The sequence below is a fragment of the Tupaia chinensis genome, unplaced genomic scaffold (assembly GCF_000334495.1).
Source record: "Tupaia chinensis unplaced genomic scaffold, TupChi_1.0 Scaffold000346_1, whole genome shotgun sequence".
Lineage (NCBI taxonomy): Eukaryota > Metazoa > Chordata > Mammalia > Scandentia > Tupaiidae > Tupaia > Tupaia belangeri.
The window spans coordinates 2407559-2423996 of NW_006159840.1; the positions used below are offsets into that span (position 1 = coordinate 2407559).

General features: G+C 38.3%; 1 protein-coding gene across 3 annotated transcripts in view; it reads right to left on the reverse strand.

Annotated features, from left to right (window-relative positions):
- The window catches only part of PRKN (parkin RBR E3 ubiquitin protein ligase), a 1506714-nt gene that overhangs the window by 751856 nt on the left and 738420 nt on the right, over positions 1-16438 (reverse strand). For all 3 annotated transcript variants that reach the window (XM_006152254.2, XM_006152253.2, XM_027773358.1), the window contains one exon: positions 7023-7106. In XM_006152254.2, coding sequence (XP_006152316.1) covers positions 7023-7106 — 84 coding nt within the window. The remainder of the gene's footprint in view (positions 1-7022; positions 7107-16438) is intronic.

Below are 16438 nucleotides of genomic sequence, written 5' to 3' on the forward strand. Positions count from 1 at the left end.
TCTTTTACAAACTCCACAGAAAGACAGGGTCATGATTGAGATTTAGATGCACTATGAAAATGCAATTCAGAAAAAAATAGTTTTAAGACAGTGAAGGCATAAAACTTCACACATTAAACATTGAACTTTGCTAGCCACTTGTAGAGTTATATGAAAGTATGCATACTTTTGACTCTTTTTATCTAACCAACATTTATCTAGTGTTCATTACATTTGGGAGAAAAAAATAGGTGGCTATGAAAAATTATTTTTATAATTCTCTCTTTATTTTTAAAGAATTATTTTGGAGCCCCCAGGTGGCATGGTGGTTAAGTCACCACACTCCCACATGGCCAACATGGTTCAAGTCCTGGACCTGGAAGTTTGCTTTCTCACGTTCCCTCTCTCTTTCTCACTCCCTCTTTCTTTTTCTGGTCAAATTAAAAAATAATATTAATAATGATAACTAATACACAGAGAAAGAGAGGGAACATGAGAAAGAAAGCTACCAGGTCTGGGATTTGAACCATGGTTGGTCATTTGGGAGTCCTGAGCCTTTAATCACCATGCCACCTACTGGCCCTTATTTTGCAAACTCTTAAACAGCATAATTTTATCTTTCTTTTTTCATAAAGTGTTTATGGTCCTAAATTCCCCATTCAAATACTAACTTAGCTATACCCAAAATAAACAATATGGGGTGGGTGGTTTCATTATTGTTTGGTTCTATCCTTCCATTAGGGTCTTTTTTTTATTTACTCACTAATTTGCATTTCTATGCATACCAAGTTTTTATAGTTATATTTTTGTTAGTGATATTTAAATTCCTAATGTCAATTGTTGAAATGTTTTATATGTGCTTCGAATGAAGATGTCCTCAGTGGTTGGGCATGTCCTTCTTACGCCACCTGTTTGCTGGAGCTATGGCTCTGCTATGTCCTTCCTAGAGCGCACTGCAGGTTCTCTCAGCTCCGCAAAGAATCGTGTCACTCCCTTGTACCACTTGGTACATTTATCCATGTGTTTTGATAATTCTGATGATGTTTCCTTAACATAGTTTGATCCATTTTACTAAGATCATACAATTGTTAAACTGCTCTACCTTTCTGAGTTATTGAACCATTTATCAAACCCGAGGGAGCTTCATTTTTAGAAATGCTCCTCCCTTTCCCCCAAAACAAGTTTACTGTACATACAACTAAAATACTTGCTTTCTTTAGTTAATACTTGCCAGGAATGTCATTTTCCATTTTTTTACTCACATATTCTTGGTATGTCTTCTGTAACCTGTGTAAAGCTGGATAGTCTTTTAATTCAGTGTAAGAAATTTTCAAACTTCATTTGGAACCTTCACGCTTCATCTTCTTACTATTATTTGTGGTTTTATTTCTACTATATTTTGGGAGGTGGCACTGCTTACTTGTCTCACACACGATCTACTTTTTTTGTTTGTGTGGCTTCTTTCACTAAGTGTAATTCTTTTGAGGTCTACTTCTGTGGTACAATGTATGAATTGTTCACTCATTTTTACTGCTGAGCAATTGCTACTGTGTGGATATACCACAGTTTCTTTACCCATTTATCTATTGTTAAACATGTGAGTTGTTCTCATTTTTGGCTGTTACCAATAAAGCGGCTGTGAACACTCATGTGCAAAAAAAAGTCTAATTTTCATGAATATCTTTACTTTTGGTAAAAAAAATAACACAAAGAACTTAGAATGTTTTATCAGTATACTCACTGTTTACCTGCAATTTTATCCAGTACCTTAATTTTTATTTATAAATATTTTCATAAATAAAATATTATAGCATTTTAAGTATAATAATATTTTTGATAAGGCCTTCTGAGTGCAGCCAACACAGGATACATTTTCTTTTTAAAAAGTTTTTTTACCTTAGGGGCATGTGTGCTCTCCAGAGAAAGAGACAGACACAGTGAGAGGGAAAGTAGGGAATCACATCCCAGGGCGGATGGCAGCACCTCAATCTTTTTTCATCTATTATCCTGCCAGGATCTTGGGTATGCATGCACACATGCCTGGCATGATTTTCAAGCCATTGGGTCTGGGACTCAAACCATGGTTGGTCATGTGGCAGTCCAACAACGTAACCGCTATGCCATTTGCTGGTCTCACACAGAATATATTTTAAATTTCTAGAAATTTAAAAACTTTGTTTAGATTTATCTACCTTTTTTTTTCATTTTTTTTTTTTTTGAGAGCTTTTTACTATAGGGCGCGTGCGCTTGCCAGAGAGAGAGAGACAGAGACAGAAAGCGAGGAATCACTCCTCAGGGGGGATGGCTATTCCACAATCCCTTCTCCATCCTCCTCTCGGGATCTTGGGCATGCACGCACATGCACCTGGTGTGAGTTTAAGCAACCGGATCCAGGACTCAAACCGTGGTCGACTACGTGGGAGTCCAGCGACATAGCCATTACGCTAATTGCTGGTCCCAGATTTATCTACCTTTTAAATTATTCTTTTATCAAATGTCAGACTTTCCTCCTGGGGACATTTTTTTTTTCTTTTTAAAATAAATAGTTCAAAAAATTTAAGTAAGATTTATACGGAAGTAAATTCCCCAAGTTTTGTTTGCTTGAAAATATCTTTCTTTTTTTGGGCCTTTCATTCCTAAAAAAATTTTCTTACATACAGTTTTAGCTTAACATTTAATTTCTTACAACATTTTGAATAATTTATTTCATCTCTGTATTCTAACATTTGTGTTGATAAATTAACTATCAACTGAATTGTCATTCCAATGAAATGGAATTTCATTCTACTTGCTTTTATGAATTTGTATTTGATGTCAGTTACCTGCAGTTTCAATATGATCTATGTTTAGGTATGTTTTTCATTTTATTTATACTTCTTTGGATTCACTGGGATTCTTGAGTCTTGAAAAGTATGGAAAGTTTGTCTTCATTATCTCTTTAAATATTGTCTTCCCACCATTCTGTTATCTTCTTCTGCAAGTCTAGTCTTTGCAACTTCTAATTCTATCCTTTGTGCATTTTTGTTTTGTTTTAAGAGAGATTTTTTTCCTATAGGGTGTGTGCACTAGTCAGAGAGACAGACAGAAAAAAGTGAGACAGGAAGTGAGAAATCACCCCCCAGGGGAGATGGCCATGCTGCAATCCCTTCTCCATTCTCCCCTTAGGATTTTGGGCATGCACGCACACATGCTTGGCATGATTTTTAAGCCACCAGGTTTGGAACTCGAACTGCAGTCAACTATATGGGAGTCCAGTAGGGTAACCATTATGCCATCTGCTGGTCCCTAGCCTCTGTGTTTTTTAACTTCTCTTTTGTATTTTAAATCTATTATTCTTCTTTAAAGTTTATTCATTTATTTCCAGAGAGAAATCCAAAGGGAGAGAGGCTCCCTTGACAGATTCTGTAGCCAGCCCGAATTACAGGATTGCCCAGGGTGGTCAGGAAGACCTTGAACACGAACTAGATCCTAATCATGTGGCCTTCAGCATCAAACAGCATTAACTCTACTGTCCAAGATTTTGAGGCTGACCCTAAGTCTGTTATTTCATTCTAGCTGTATTTGGCATAAGTTTTTCAGGTCAAATATAAGATATAAGTTCTACTTTTTTTATATTTATGTCTTATATGTTGCTTAATACACTTGGTAAATTTTGTATCAAATACACATTTGCACATATTATATATATTATATTTTATACATACATGTAAAATATAATGCATAATATATAAGAATATATATATTGTGTGTCATATATGTCATGTGTGTATATAAATATGCATTTAATTTTCCAGAGGGCATGTGCACTTGTCAGGGAGAGAGAGAAAGTGAGAATGCATCCCCCATGGGACATGGTCATGCCACAATCCCAGTTCCTCCATTTCTTCCTGCTTTCTGGGTTTGGGGCATGCAATGCATGCACATGCACCCTGTGTGTTTTTTAAATCTATGTCTCTGGGACTTGAATTGCCCTGTTGACCATGTAGGGTCCAGTTGCCTTAAACACATCACTAGCTAACCCCAATTATAATTTTTAATTATAGAATTTCTTGTGTGTGTGTGTGTGTGTGTGTGTGTGTGTGTTTCACTGAGTATTTGTGGTAGATTTTGTTTTTAAATTATTTTGGACCATTTTTATATACACTTAAAGGAAAAACTTATTAAGCACATTTATATTTATTCCTAGGTTTTTCAATTTCTGTATTCTTCCCAGGTTTGAATTCCATATAGTGTCATTCATGACGGCTTGTATTCACATATACTTTGTGATATTTTCTGTTAGTTCATACTCCATGAAATGTTACCTGAGTGAATTATGAGAACTCATTTGAAAACACAAGTCTCCTGGAAAGACCTGCACCAATTTCAGCCCTGTACCCAGCATTACCAACTCATGTCTGCATTAAATAATGTTCTAGACTCAGGACTTGATAAATCATACAGGTAGTAAATATTAACTTCAATATTTATCTCAGGTAAAGATAGGCTTGTACTTACAAATTCTTAAAGGTTAACATTTTCTCTCCTCTTTAGAATTTAACAAAATAAGCAAGAATTCCTACCACCTTCTTTTCCAGGTGATCTGCTGAGGGCACCACACTGCACAGGTCCCAGCTTTGTGTGGGATTCTAGGATTCTGTGACTTCACCTTCCACCTAGGGGCCCTGAACTCTACCCCTGAGTTACTGTTATTTGTGGTACCCAGTCTGAAGCTCTAGCTCTCACCATCGTTGGTAGATGCCCCAAGGCAGCAGTTGGCTTCAGCTTACAGAATTTTCTCTCCAGATTTCAGCTTTCTCTCATTTTTTGGCAAATGAATCTTTCCTTACATGTTGTTAGCATTTTAAAAATTCATGTTTTGTGATTGAATCAGCACTTTCATGTAGTGTATAGCGCAAGGATTTTTTTTTACAGGTATCAGTTCACCATTCTGTCAAATACAGAGGTGTAACATAACAATTTTACACTGAATATGAGTGTTGATATCTAAAGTAAGTTAAATATTCAACTAGAAAAGGGCATGATTTTCAACACTACCCAACACATTTTCTCTGTTGGACTGATTTAAAGTGATATCCTCAGAGATGCAGAAGGACTACTCTGCTGTGATCTAATCTTGCTGATTAACATCAAAGGTCTATGAAAGCAGTCAGAATGTCGATGTTTAAAGTTGATTTTCAAAGGATCTCACATTACTGTAAGGATGATATGGAAACACCCATATATGCTACATCCATGCCCACATACAGACAGTCCTCACTTAACAACCAAGGTCCATTCCTAGGGCTAGCTTATCAAGTGAATGAGTTAATATGTGAGGAGCTTAAAGGTACATGTCTTGTGGCACCATAGGGTATGTGCTGAAGGCTCACAAGAGACCAAGTAAGGGGATTCCCTGTGCTAGAGAACTGGTCCTAAGTCTGAGCAGTTGTTAAACAGGTAGGTTGTTAAGTGAAGAGTGTCTGTGTGTATATATATGGAATGAAGATGGTAATTCAGGTATGTATATAAATTAATATAATTATATATTTATACATTATATATACTATAATATATACATATCATATTTTGTATACATTCATACATATGTAATTATACTTAAGAATTATTTCCTATAAAATGTACGTACTTTAATTTCACCCCCATAGGAAACTTGTAAGGCTATACTGTCCCTGAATATCTGTGACATCTAGGTCATTATATTGCATTGCATCAGGATTTCCTTCCTCAGGATTTGCATTAATAAAGAGCTATCTGTGGTCCCTAGCCCTGGCTTGATGGAGAATGATTGCTTTCCTGCTGCTCACTGCTATGTTGGTTTCCTCGCAATCATCCAGCAGCTTGGCAAGAGAAGGCACCTCTAATGATTCCAGTGCAAACACTGTACCTGTTGCTATTGACAGACTTTGTTCCTTAGAGAAGATATTAACTGCCAGCTGGCTGTGACAGTTTGTGAACTAACATTGACATTTGTGTTGGCACCATAACAGTATTTACAGCTCAGGAAATATATACAGTTTGATTTTGATGAACCCAGGGATCTGAGAGGTAAAAAGCGTAACAATACAGAAATGTTATAAAAATAAAATTATTTAAAAAATAACTTGAGAGCATGGGGTCTCTTTCAAGAAATATCTGCTCCATATGAAACATATGGCTTATGATTGCAAAGAGAAAAGGATTACAAAGAACAGAGGGTGGTGATTTAATGATGGAGCTGGTCATCCACACTGTATTTCCTAATGGTTCACTCTTTCAGAAAGCTGCTAAAGAAAGGTAGAAAGAAATAAAACAAAAATCTATGTTTTGAATAATGGAGAATAAAAATATAAAATATCACAATATCAGGAAAAAGTTAATGTTATGTCTTTGCTATTTTTCTTTTGCTGGGCCCAGAACCAGCTATTCTTGGCTTAGACACGTCTTTATGTCCCATGACTGTCACATTGTAAGGAGTTTAAATCAGCACATTGCAATACCAGTCAGCACTCCATATCTGCAGGTTCTGCATCCACAGGTTGAACCAAAAAAATCAATAATATTTTTAAACATTGGTACATCTATACTGAATAGGTAAAGACATTTATCTTGTCATTAGTCCATGAGACATATAGTATAATACCTATTTACATAGCATTTACTTAGTATTAGGCATTAAAAGTATTTTTGAGGTGATACAAAGAATGTACTAGAGGATGTACACAGTTTATATGCAAGTACTATGCCATTTTATATAAGAAACGTGGATTTTGGCTTCCACACAGGTCTTGAACCAATCCCCCAAAGATAGGAAAGGATAACTGAAGTCATTAAAAGCAGTGAAGTCCCTAGAAAAGTGGCACTGGAAGGCAATGAAATGAGTGGAATATTTAGTGGCTGTTATCCACATGTTTAAATAGTGTGACACTTGTCATAAATATAATTGGATAGAAGAAATGTCATTGGACACTTTTGTCTCTATTCTAGTTTCCAAGTAAACTCTGAAATGCCTGCATTTTTGTTATGTTTTGTTTTAAAAAGAATTAACTTGATCAGGTACTTACTGCTATAGTCCCAGGGCAGTTTGGAGACTGGCATTCCCCACTCATTCGATTTGGAATTAAGACATCATCCCAGCAAGATGGACCCTGTAAGGAAAAAACAACATGCCCTTGGTGCACCACTGCAATCTGAATGTACTCATACATTACAGAATGGTAATGAAATTACTGTGTTACCCAGTGATCTTCAAAGTGTGGCCCACAGACCCTGGGAGGACCTAAAGACCCTTTTGAGGGATCTACTAGGTCAAAAGTATCTTCATACATATATCGTTAGGCATTTTGCTCCAAATCCATTATTTTCTACTCCTCTACTCTGGGGCTATGCTTACATGTGCTTTATCAGACAAAACATCCTGGTCTTGTTCCACTTCTCTCCATTGACCTTGTCAGCCTTCCCTTGCTTCACCGCAATTACCATTACCCTGCACATGCCATAACCACAGAACAAGGATCATCTGTCTCATCACCCAGCACTTAGCTGCACAAGGGCAGGTTTAGGCCATTGTGTTGAATGCAGTGTCCCAGCACTGGAGAAGAGTCTGGCCCATAAGAAGGACTCAACCAACTCTTCTAGCAACCAAATAAAGAAAAAATGAAATAAAAGCAAGTCTTTCTATTATATTAGAAACTAATGCTCAAAGAAAAATATTACTGTCATTGAATACATTCTTTTTACAAAGCAACACATTAATTAGTATGAGAAGTCTTTAAATTATTCATAATTTTTCATCTAAATTTCAAGAAATCTATACTGGCCCAAACTATTAAGACAAGAAAGAGTCTTAAATGCATTTTGTTTACAGCTGTTCTATTTCTACAGTAAGAAAGTAGAAACACCCTAAATCACCAAAGATACCTAGATGAATGCTCCCTGCTAAACCAGACAACACACAGTGACTAAAATATATTCTTCATATTTACTGAAAACATACTAGGTGGAAGGTGTAAAATCTGGATTAAAGTGGGAGTACAACTATATAAATGAGCATGCTAGGTGAATGAGCATGAAGAAGACAATTAGGAGGAAATAAGATATAACCCGTATCTTTCTGGGATGTAGTTTCCTACTACAGATTATCTAAAAAAAAAGTTAAACAATTTTAAGTTCATTACAATTTTAATCAGTGACCTATTTTTTATTATTTTTTATATTTGCCTTTCCTTTGTATGCCATTTTTTTTTTAAAGTTTTGACATAGGGCATATGTGCTTGCTGGAGAGAGACAGTGAGAGGGAAAGTGAGAAATCACCCCCCAGGGAGAATGGCCATGCCACAATCTCTTCTCCATTCTCCTGCCAGGACCCTGGGGACACATGTTCAAGAGCCCAGTGTGATTCTCAAGCCACCAGGACCAGGACTCAAACTATGGTCAAATATGTTGGAGTCCAGTGCCTCAATCACTGTGCCATCTACTGGTTCCTGTTCATAATATTTTTAAGTTTATTTATTTATTTCTTCTGAGAGAGAGAAAAAACAATGGGTACCCCCAATAGGATGTTCATGCCATAATCCATCCCAACCTCAGCCAGACCAGATCATGGGCACTCATGTGCCCTGTGTTTTCAACAAGACCCCAGGATGCAAATCACGGGACATTCCCATATAAGTCCAGTGTGCCATCGATTTCACCATTATGTAGCCCCAATTTTTTAAATTAAATTATTTTTTAATTTATAAGAGAGAGCACAGGAGGGAGAAAGAGAGGTTTTTTTGACAGGATCTTGCCATGTTGCTATCCTTCTGTCCCAGGCTTATAGTCAGCAAGGACCACAGGCACAGGTAGGGCTGGGAACCAACCTAGGGCCCCCTATGTGGCTTGTACAACTATGGAAGGGCCTGGTGACTTTTAAAAGCAAACACATAATTGACATTCAAAAAAAAACTCTTTGGGGGCAGCAGTTGACTGTGTCAAAGCACACCTGGAGATCACCTGTCACCACTGACAGCTGGAGAAAATACAGTGACCTCCATCTCTCCTGAGGCACCCTTAGAATTAAGTTTAAAAACTAATGATGGGGTCAGCAGGTGGCCAATGCCATGGAGGTTCAGGCACTGGATCCCACGTGGTCAACCACACGATTTGAAAAAACACACCAGGCGTGTGTGTGTATGCTCAAAAATCCTGAAAAGAAAATGGAGGAGAAAGGATTGCAGTGTGGCCATCCTTCCTGGGGATGCTTTCTAACATTGCTTCTTTCTTTCTCTCTGGCAAGTGCACACACGCTATAACAATTAAATATAAATTTAAAAATCTAACGATACATAAAAACATTACCACTGAGAACAGAACGGAGTGATAGTTTGAAATAGATCTCTATGGTTTTCTCAAATATGTAATAAACTGTAACAGAGTCCTGCAGGACCACAAGGAGGCTGAGGGATTGAAACTAAACAAAAGGAAAACAGAGAAAGTAAAGAAAAAACAAAAGGCAGACCCAAGTAGCAAATTTTCATAAACAGAATATCCTAAAATCATCTAGAGAAAAAAGTCAGATCATCTACCAGGAAACAAAAATCAAAATAGAATTTTGAAATTGTAGCAACATCCTCAAAGACCAGAAAGGAAAAAAAAATTTTTTTTTACTTTTTAATTGCCAGAGGGGGCACATGTGCTTGCCAGAGAGCGAGGGAGAGTTGAAGTAAGAGTGGGAGAGGTAGAGGGTAGAGAGACCCCACACTGGGGCATGGCCACACCACAGTCCCTTCTCCATTTCTCTATCCTGCTGTGATTTGGGGCACACATGTACATGTGCCTGGTGTGTTTTTTCAAGCTGCCAGGCCTGGGATTAGGACCATGATCAGCCACATGGAATCTTACGCCCTTCCCACTAGGCGACAGAGCCAGTTCCAGAGGAAAAGATTTTCAACATAAAATTCTGTATTTAAACTAATTAGCAGTGAAATGAAAGAAAGATAAAAACTGGTTTGGGGATATACAAGGAACTGGGAAATGTACTTGAACACCTGTGAGAACCCAGAGTTCAGGGGACAGCTGAGGGCAGCTGAGAGTGGGCCGGCACCTGCCTCCTCACCGCTGAGTCTGGGAGACAGCCACGAGAAGAGGTGCACTGGTGTCTCCGTGTCTGTGACAGGGAACGGAGGAGAACAGAGGGCAGGCGATGGACAGAGCTTCCAGAAGACATGCATGAGGGCCAGTGCACAGCACAAGGCAGAGGGAGAGGACAGAGGGCAGGACGATGTCACCATGTGGCAACTTCACTACCGAGGACACTGGAACCCAGCCAGTGGTTTCAGGTGCAGGGGGTGAGTTGGTCACCATGAGTCAGCATGGGGACCATCACCCCTCCCCAAGAACAAGCTCAGAGCAGTCCAGCCATTGGGCAGCAGAAAATAGTGAAAATGCCAGGGAAGGCGTGCAAGGTCCCAAAGTCACACCCTCGAGTCTGCATGAGCACTGGCCTTCTCCTTCCTTTACTGTCCTCCTTTACCAACATGTATACATACTCACACATACATACACATGCCTAAACACTCAGTCACACTACAATTCACACTTATACCACATACTTTCATATGCACACAATACCACACACATGCACATATGCCACACACACAGGCATATACCACATATATCACACATATATCACACACACTCATACATGGCATACCACATATTACATACTCATATACCCAACACACACACATGCATGCACACTCATATACACACCATTCACCACACTCACACATACATATACATACATATACCACATGTACACACACTAATCTATGTAAAAACGGGGAAGCAGAAGAAATCTGAAAGTCTGACCTCTACCAATCTATAGAGGCTATTAAATCCAGACCTCAAAGGGAATAGAATTTTAATATCCAAGCGATTGAGTGGAAAGCCATTACTGGAAGTTGTAGCCGGCCTGAAACTGTTATTGTTAGAAGGGCCTGCTTTCATGGGTGGCTCTTGGAGGGCATCTGGGAACTTGGATGTGGAAGTGAACTCACATTCCCTTGCTGCTGTGGGAAGTTATCAATATTCCATTCCTTCCTGGCGCTGCAGTGTTGTTCAATACCGGGCAGAGGTGCCTCCTTCACCAGCTCCCAACCAGAGCCCAGGGCCCTGAGTCGCTAATGAGTTTCCCTGACATACCACACTTCAAGTGTGTTGTCATGACTTGTATTCAAAGGAATCTACTCCCACATGAGTACTGGGAGGTGACCCCTGGGAACTCGCTCCTGGCTTCTAGACCTCTCCAACGTGCCTCTCCCTTTGCCAACTTTGTTTCCTACTCTTTGCTGTAATAATCCTAGCCACGTGTATGACTATGTGCTGAGTCCTGTAGGTCTTCTTGGTGAGTCATCGAATCTGGAGGTGGCAGTCCGACTTGGGGCTCCTGACACAATGACATATGAGAATATGAGACATGATTAGTCACCAAGGGACCGTTCTTCCAATGCCACAAGAGGTTCAGGGCTCATGATTAAGATCACATCAGTCACAAAGAATAAGACATTTCATTTTCTTTGTGCATCCCACTGTAGTCAGGATAATGTAAACACTTACCTGATTTTCAACCTTAGAATTACACTATTTAAAATGGACAGAAGGTTTTAATTATGGTTATGAAATATGAATGTTACCCAGCTTGGATGATATAAAAATCAAAATGCAAAGTTAAGGATTGAAAAGAGAAAGTGGAGCTGGAGAGAAGAGAAAGGAGGGGAATAATACCCTGCCTGAGCTGTTGCTCTTATTATAAGACCACCCCCATGTGCATTTTTAAACATGCACATATTTTCACTTGATAAAAATTACAAATGTATTGAAATAAGAGAGCAGTGAAGAAATGATACCTAGAGCCTTAATCACATTCATCAGCCTCCTTTTCCTGGCTTAAAATAAAAAATTCTTTGGGAACAAATGTGGATAGAATGCAGTCTCTTTCGTGACACTTCAATCCTTTCACAAGGGCCCAGAGGGTACATCTTGCTCGCTTGTTTGTTTTCATTTCTATTTCTATTTCACTGTATGTAGCAGTTTATTCTACTGTTATGGGCACGACAAATCAGATTTCTGTCATTTTTAGACAACTAGAAAACTTGAAAGTCAAATTTGTGGACCAGATCTAGAAACTTCACGAACACATCATAAATACTTTGTTTACTAGTATTGCTTTTGCTTCATATTATTTCCCTTTGACCTCTTATCTAACTTAATTTTTTTTGGCTTAGTCTCAATATATCATTGCAAGTGTGTCATGTCATTTTGAAATGATTCATGCAATAATTAAATCATTGTAAAGGTCGTGTGACTTTCTCTTTTAACTCTTCGGATGACTGACAGCTGCTTCAGGAGCAGCTCCTCATGCTCCTTCTGTCTAGGGACGGGAGTAGCCATCTCTCCTCAGGGATCCACATGATCTCTGGCAGATGATGGTGCTAAGCTCAGGCTCTTTAACCACAGCTGGTGGTGATTCACAATGAACTGCAGCATACTTGAAGCTCAGCAAAGTCCATAGGTTTCAAAGAAATCCAGTTCACTGCAGCTCACCATCAAGTAAGTGGGACAAAATTGCTTTTCTACCTTCTCCACACTGAAGCTTCTTCTGACTTACATGCAGCACACCCGATGACAAAAGATAAGCCTCACTGGATCATCATGGAGAAAGAGCCCTAAAAATCCATTGCAGGATCCCCTTTCCCTTTCCATGTCACTGCCCAAAGTGTAAAAGCAAATGAAATAATTCTGTTTTAACATTGATATTTTCCTTCCTTCCTTCCTTCCTCTCCCTCTCCCTCTCTCTCTTTCTTCCTTCCTCCCTCCCTCCCTTTATTTTATTTTATTTTTTTTGTCATAGGACATATGTGGTTGACAGAAAGAGATAGTGAGAAGGAAAGTGAGAAATCACACCCCAGGGGAAACGGCCATACCACAATCCTTTCTTCTCCATCCTCCTCTTAGGATCTTGGGCATACACATGCATGTGCCTGGCATGATTTTCAAGCTACCAGGCCTGAGACATAAACTATTGTCAGTCATGTGGGAGTCCAGCACATAACCACTATGCCTCCTGCTAGCCCCTCATATCTTAATTTTTATTATCTCCAAGACTGATTAAAACTGGCCCATGTGAGAAAACTCAGTGCTAACTCTTCCTATGTGATCTTACTTGCAGGATACATGTGCTCAAATGGGCTGAGTGATCTAAAATTAACTCCAGCTTTAGAGGGAACAAAAAAAGTGGTTGCAACCAAACTAACAGCACTTGGTTCTGGGGAATGCGAGCAGAAGTTATGGGTGTCCTAAATTGTCACAATTGGAACTATAGAGCCCATATTACTGGAAAGCCCCTAGCATCATCCAATCCTTGATTGGCAAATAACCTCACCCATTTCTCTCTCTCTCTCTCTCTCTCTCTCTCTGTTCATATTTAATTTCTTGTCTTTTTTTCCCCTTCCATTTTTAATTCCTCCAAGGTCTCTTCTGAAGTCACAGAACCAAAAGTCTTAAACACCTTTTCATGAAATTTACCATCATTATCCCAAATCAAATCACCCTTCTTGAGGTCTAGGACCTTGGAAAGACATCAACAGAGCTTATGTTAGCCTCTCCTGATGGAGGTGGCACAAGAGTTACAATTACAGCTTCAGTTGTCAAATCTCTTAGAGAATTTTGTTTGGAGCCAGACTTAGCTTGGATGGCTATAATGACCAGTCTTCAGGATCAACTGCCACAGAAGCTAAGGAAGGAAGTGGTCTCTCTGGCTCTTTGTTCCGCTATTCACCCTTGTTTGTCACACCAGCTTTCTTCCGCAACTCGGCACCATAAGGAGCTGAGCAGAGGCCCGACTACCATGCCCTGCTGGGAACAGCCCAGCCTCCAGCCTGGTCAAAGCATCCCAACCTCATTCTTCTTATTGCTCTAAAAAAGACTCTTCTCCCTTGCAATGGCAGACAGATTTCTTCTTGCTGGCCAGCTATGCAATAAAACTCTTTTGCTTCAAGACCCAGTGCCATAGCGATTGACTTCTGTATGCATCAGGCAACAGAACCACTTGTTTGTTAACAAAATAGAAAATAAAACACTTAGATAACAATTTCTATAATTGTCACATAAGGCACTATGTTATCTGGTAAATTTTTGTGTTTTACAGAGAAATTATAGAAAACTTACCCACATTTTCTTTTTGAAGTCAAACCATAACACAATTATATAAGTAATAAAACTGAATAAAATTATGTTGGAGATAGGAATTTAAGATAATTAAATACGTATGTTGGTCTAACCATATTACTCACACTATCAGTATGAATGCTATAATATCCTGAAAAGGTCTCAGTGAATTTGCCATTACAAAGCAAATTTAAGTTTGTCCCTTTCTAACTTTAGAAAATATAAAATTGTAATGGCCTAATCATGGTGGACTGCATGTCTATAGTTGCGTGACAAAAGAACGTCCAGTTAAAAATTTTTACACAGGAGTAAGACTCTTTGGATTGAAAGATTAAAAAGGACTACAAATCACATGTTGGTACAAGGGAGATATGGATTATAATTATCAATAAAAGAATAAGAAATCTAAAAAAATTATAGAAAAGTATGTGAAAAAAACGTCAGATAAGAAAAATGTGAAATATATGCCTTAATAAAGAATCATTTGACTGTCTTTAGAAAATGTTTTCTTTTTTTGTTTGTTTTTGTCTAGTAATGGTTACAGTCAAGAAACATCACTAAATTACTTTAGCAACTATACCAGGGGTGAGCAAACTGGTCTGCTGGTGACTCTAGCCTAGTGCTGTGTTTTTGTACAGGATGTGAGCTAAGAATTTTTTTTACATTTTAAATGTTTGAAAATCATAGAAAGAAAAATAATGTATCATGGCCCATGAAAATCATATAAAATTCAAATTTTAGTGTCCATAGATGAAGTTTTGTTGGCACAGAGCCACGTGTGGTCTATGGTTGCTTTTACACTCTAAGGGTAGAGTTGAGGTCCACCTTAGGTGGTACAGTCCAAAGCATACTGGACGGAAATGCTGGAAGCCACATGGATGACCACAGGACTGTAATCTCAAGTCAGCCTGAACATACATCAGGTGTGCATGTGAGTGCCCAAACTCCTGAGCTGAAGGAGTTGAAAAAGAGGGATTGCAGTGTGACAAGATCCTGTTGAGGCTGCTTTCTTTCTCTCTCTTTCTCCACACACATACACACACACACACACACACACACACACACACACACAGTGTAGGTGTTCTCTATCATCAGATTAAAAAAAGGATAGAGTTGAGTCACTGCAACACAGACTTCATTACCTACAAAGCTTACCATATTTGCTAAGAGCCCCTTTATGGAAAAAGTTTGCCAATCTCAGATCTATTTTAAATACAATTTTACAAATCCATATTGAAAATTACTTTTTATTGTTATCATTGCAATATCATTTTAGCTACCATATAATCAGATTAGCTTGTAAGAGTAGCTATGTCCTAGATCTCAAGCGAGAATTACTTCAATCAAAAACCTTATAGTTGTTGACCTGAGAAATTTGAGAAGGTATTGACAGAGAGGCAGCAATTGAATCCAGTGATTCGAGTTGTTGGAATCCTAAGTGAAAACTAGCAAATAGAGACGACAAATGAGGACTTGTCTTAACATTAGCATCAATGGAAAAATGTGAAGCAGGAAATTATTCAAACATGTCTATATGATACATGTAAATAAAAAATTCAGAGAAATGACCCAACAATGTGAAAAAAATCTATGGAATGCGAGTTTTAAAATTTACCTTGGGACCAGCGGGTGGTGCGGTGGTTAAGGCAGCCCGATCACTCATGACTGGCTGTGCAGTTCCAGTCTGGACTGGTGGCCTGAAAGTCATGCCAGGTGCATGTGTGCACCCAAAATACCAAGAGGAGAAAGGAGAAGAAAGGATTGTGGTGTGGCCATCTCTCTAGGGGATGCTTTCCTTCTCTCTCTGTTTCTTTGTCTCTCCCCAGTGAGTGCATGAACTCCATAGCAAATTGCAAAGAAAATTACTTTAAAAAGTTCTTGAACTAATCCAAAAGCCATTTTAACTATGCCTTTCGATGTCCAATCAAGTGGAAAATTGAAGTACTTATCTGGCTAATTTATAACCAAATATCACTCTAGTAAGATCCAGATAGACAAAGCAAAAGGATTTTTTTACTGAATCACCTACATAAATGTTATAATCTGCTTTTCTTAAGTGAGTGTATGCTGCTTAAAATGAATTGCAAATCTTATTTTCTTAAATGTTACTCTGAAGTCTGGCATTTATAGTTTTTAAAAAGAATTATTTAAATATTGATTGTACTTAACCATACTCCTACTAAATATCTTATCAAATGTATTTCATTTAAATATTTGCAAACATTTAGACCATATAATTAAACTTAAAAGAATAAAGTAATTCTGAAAATCA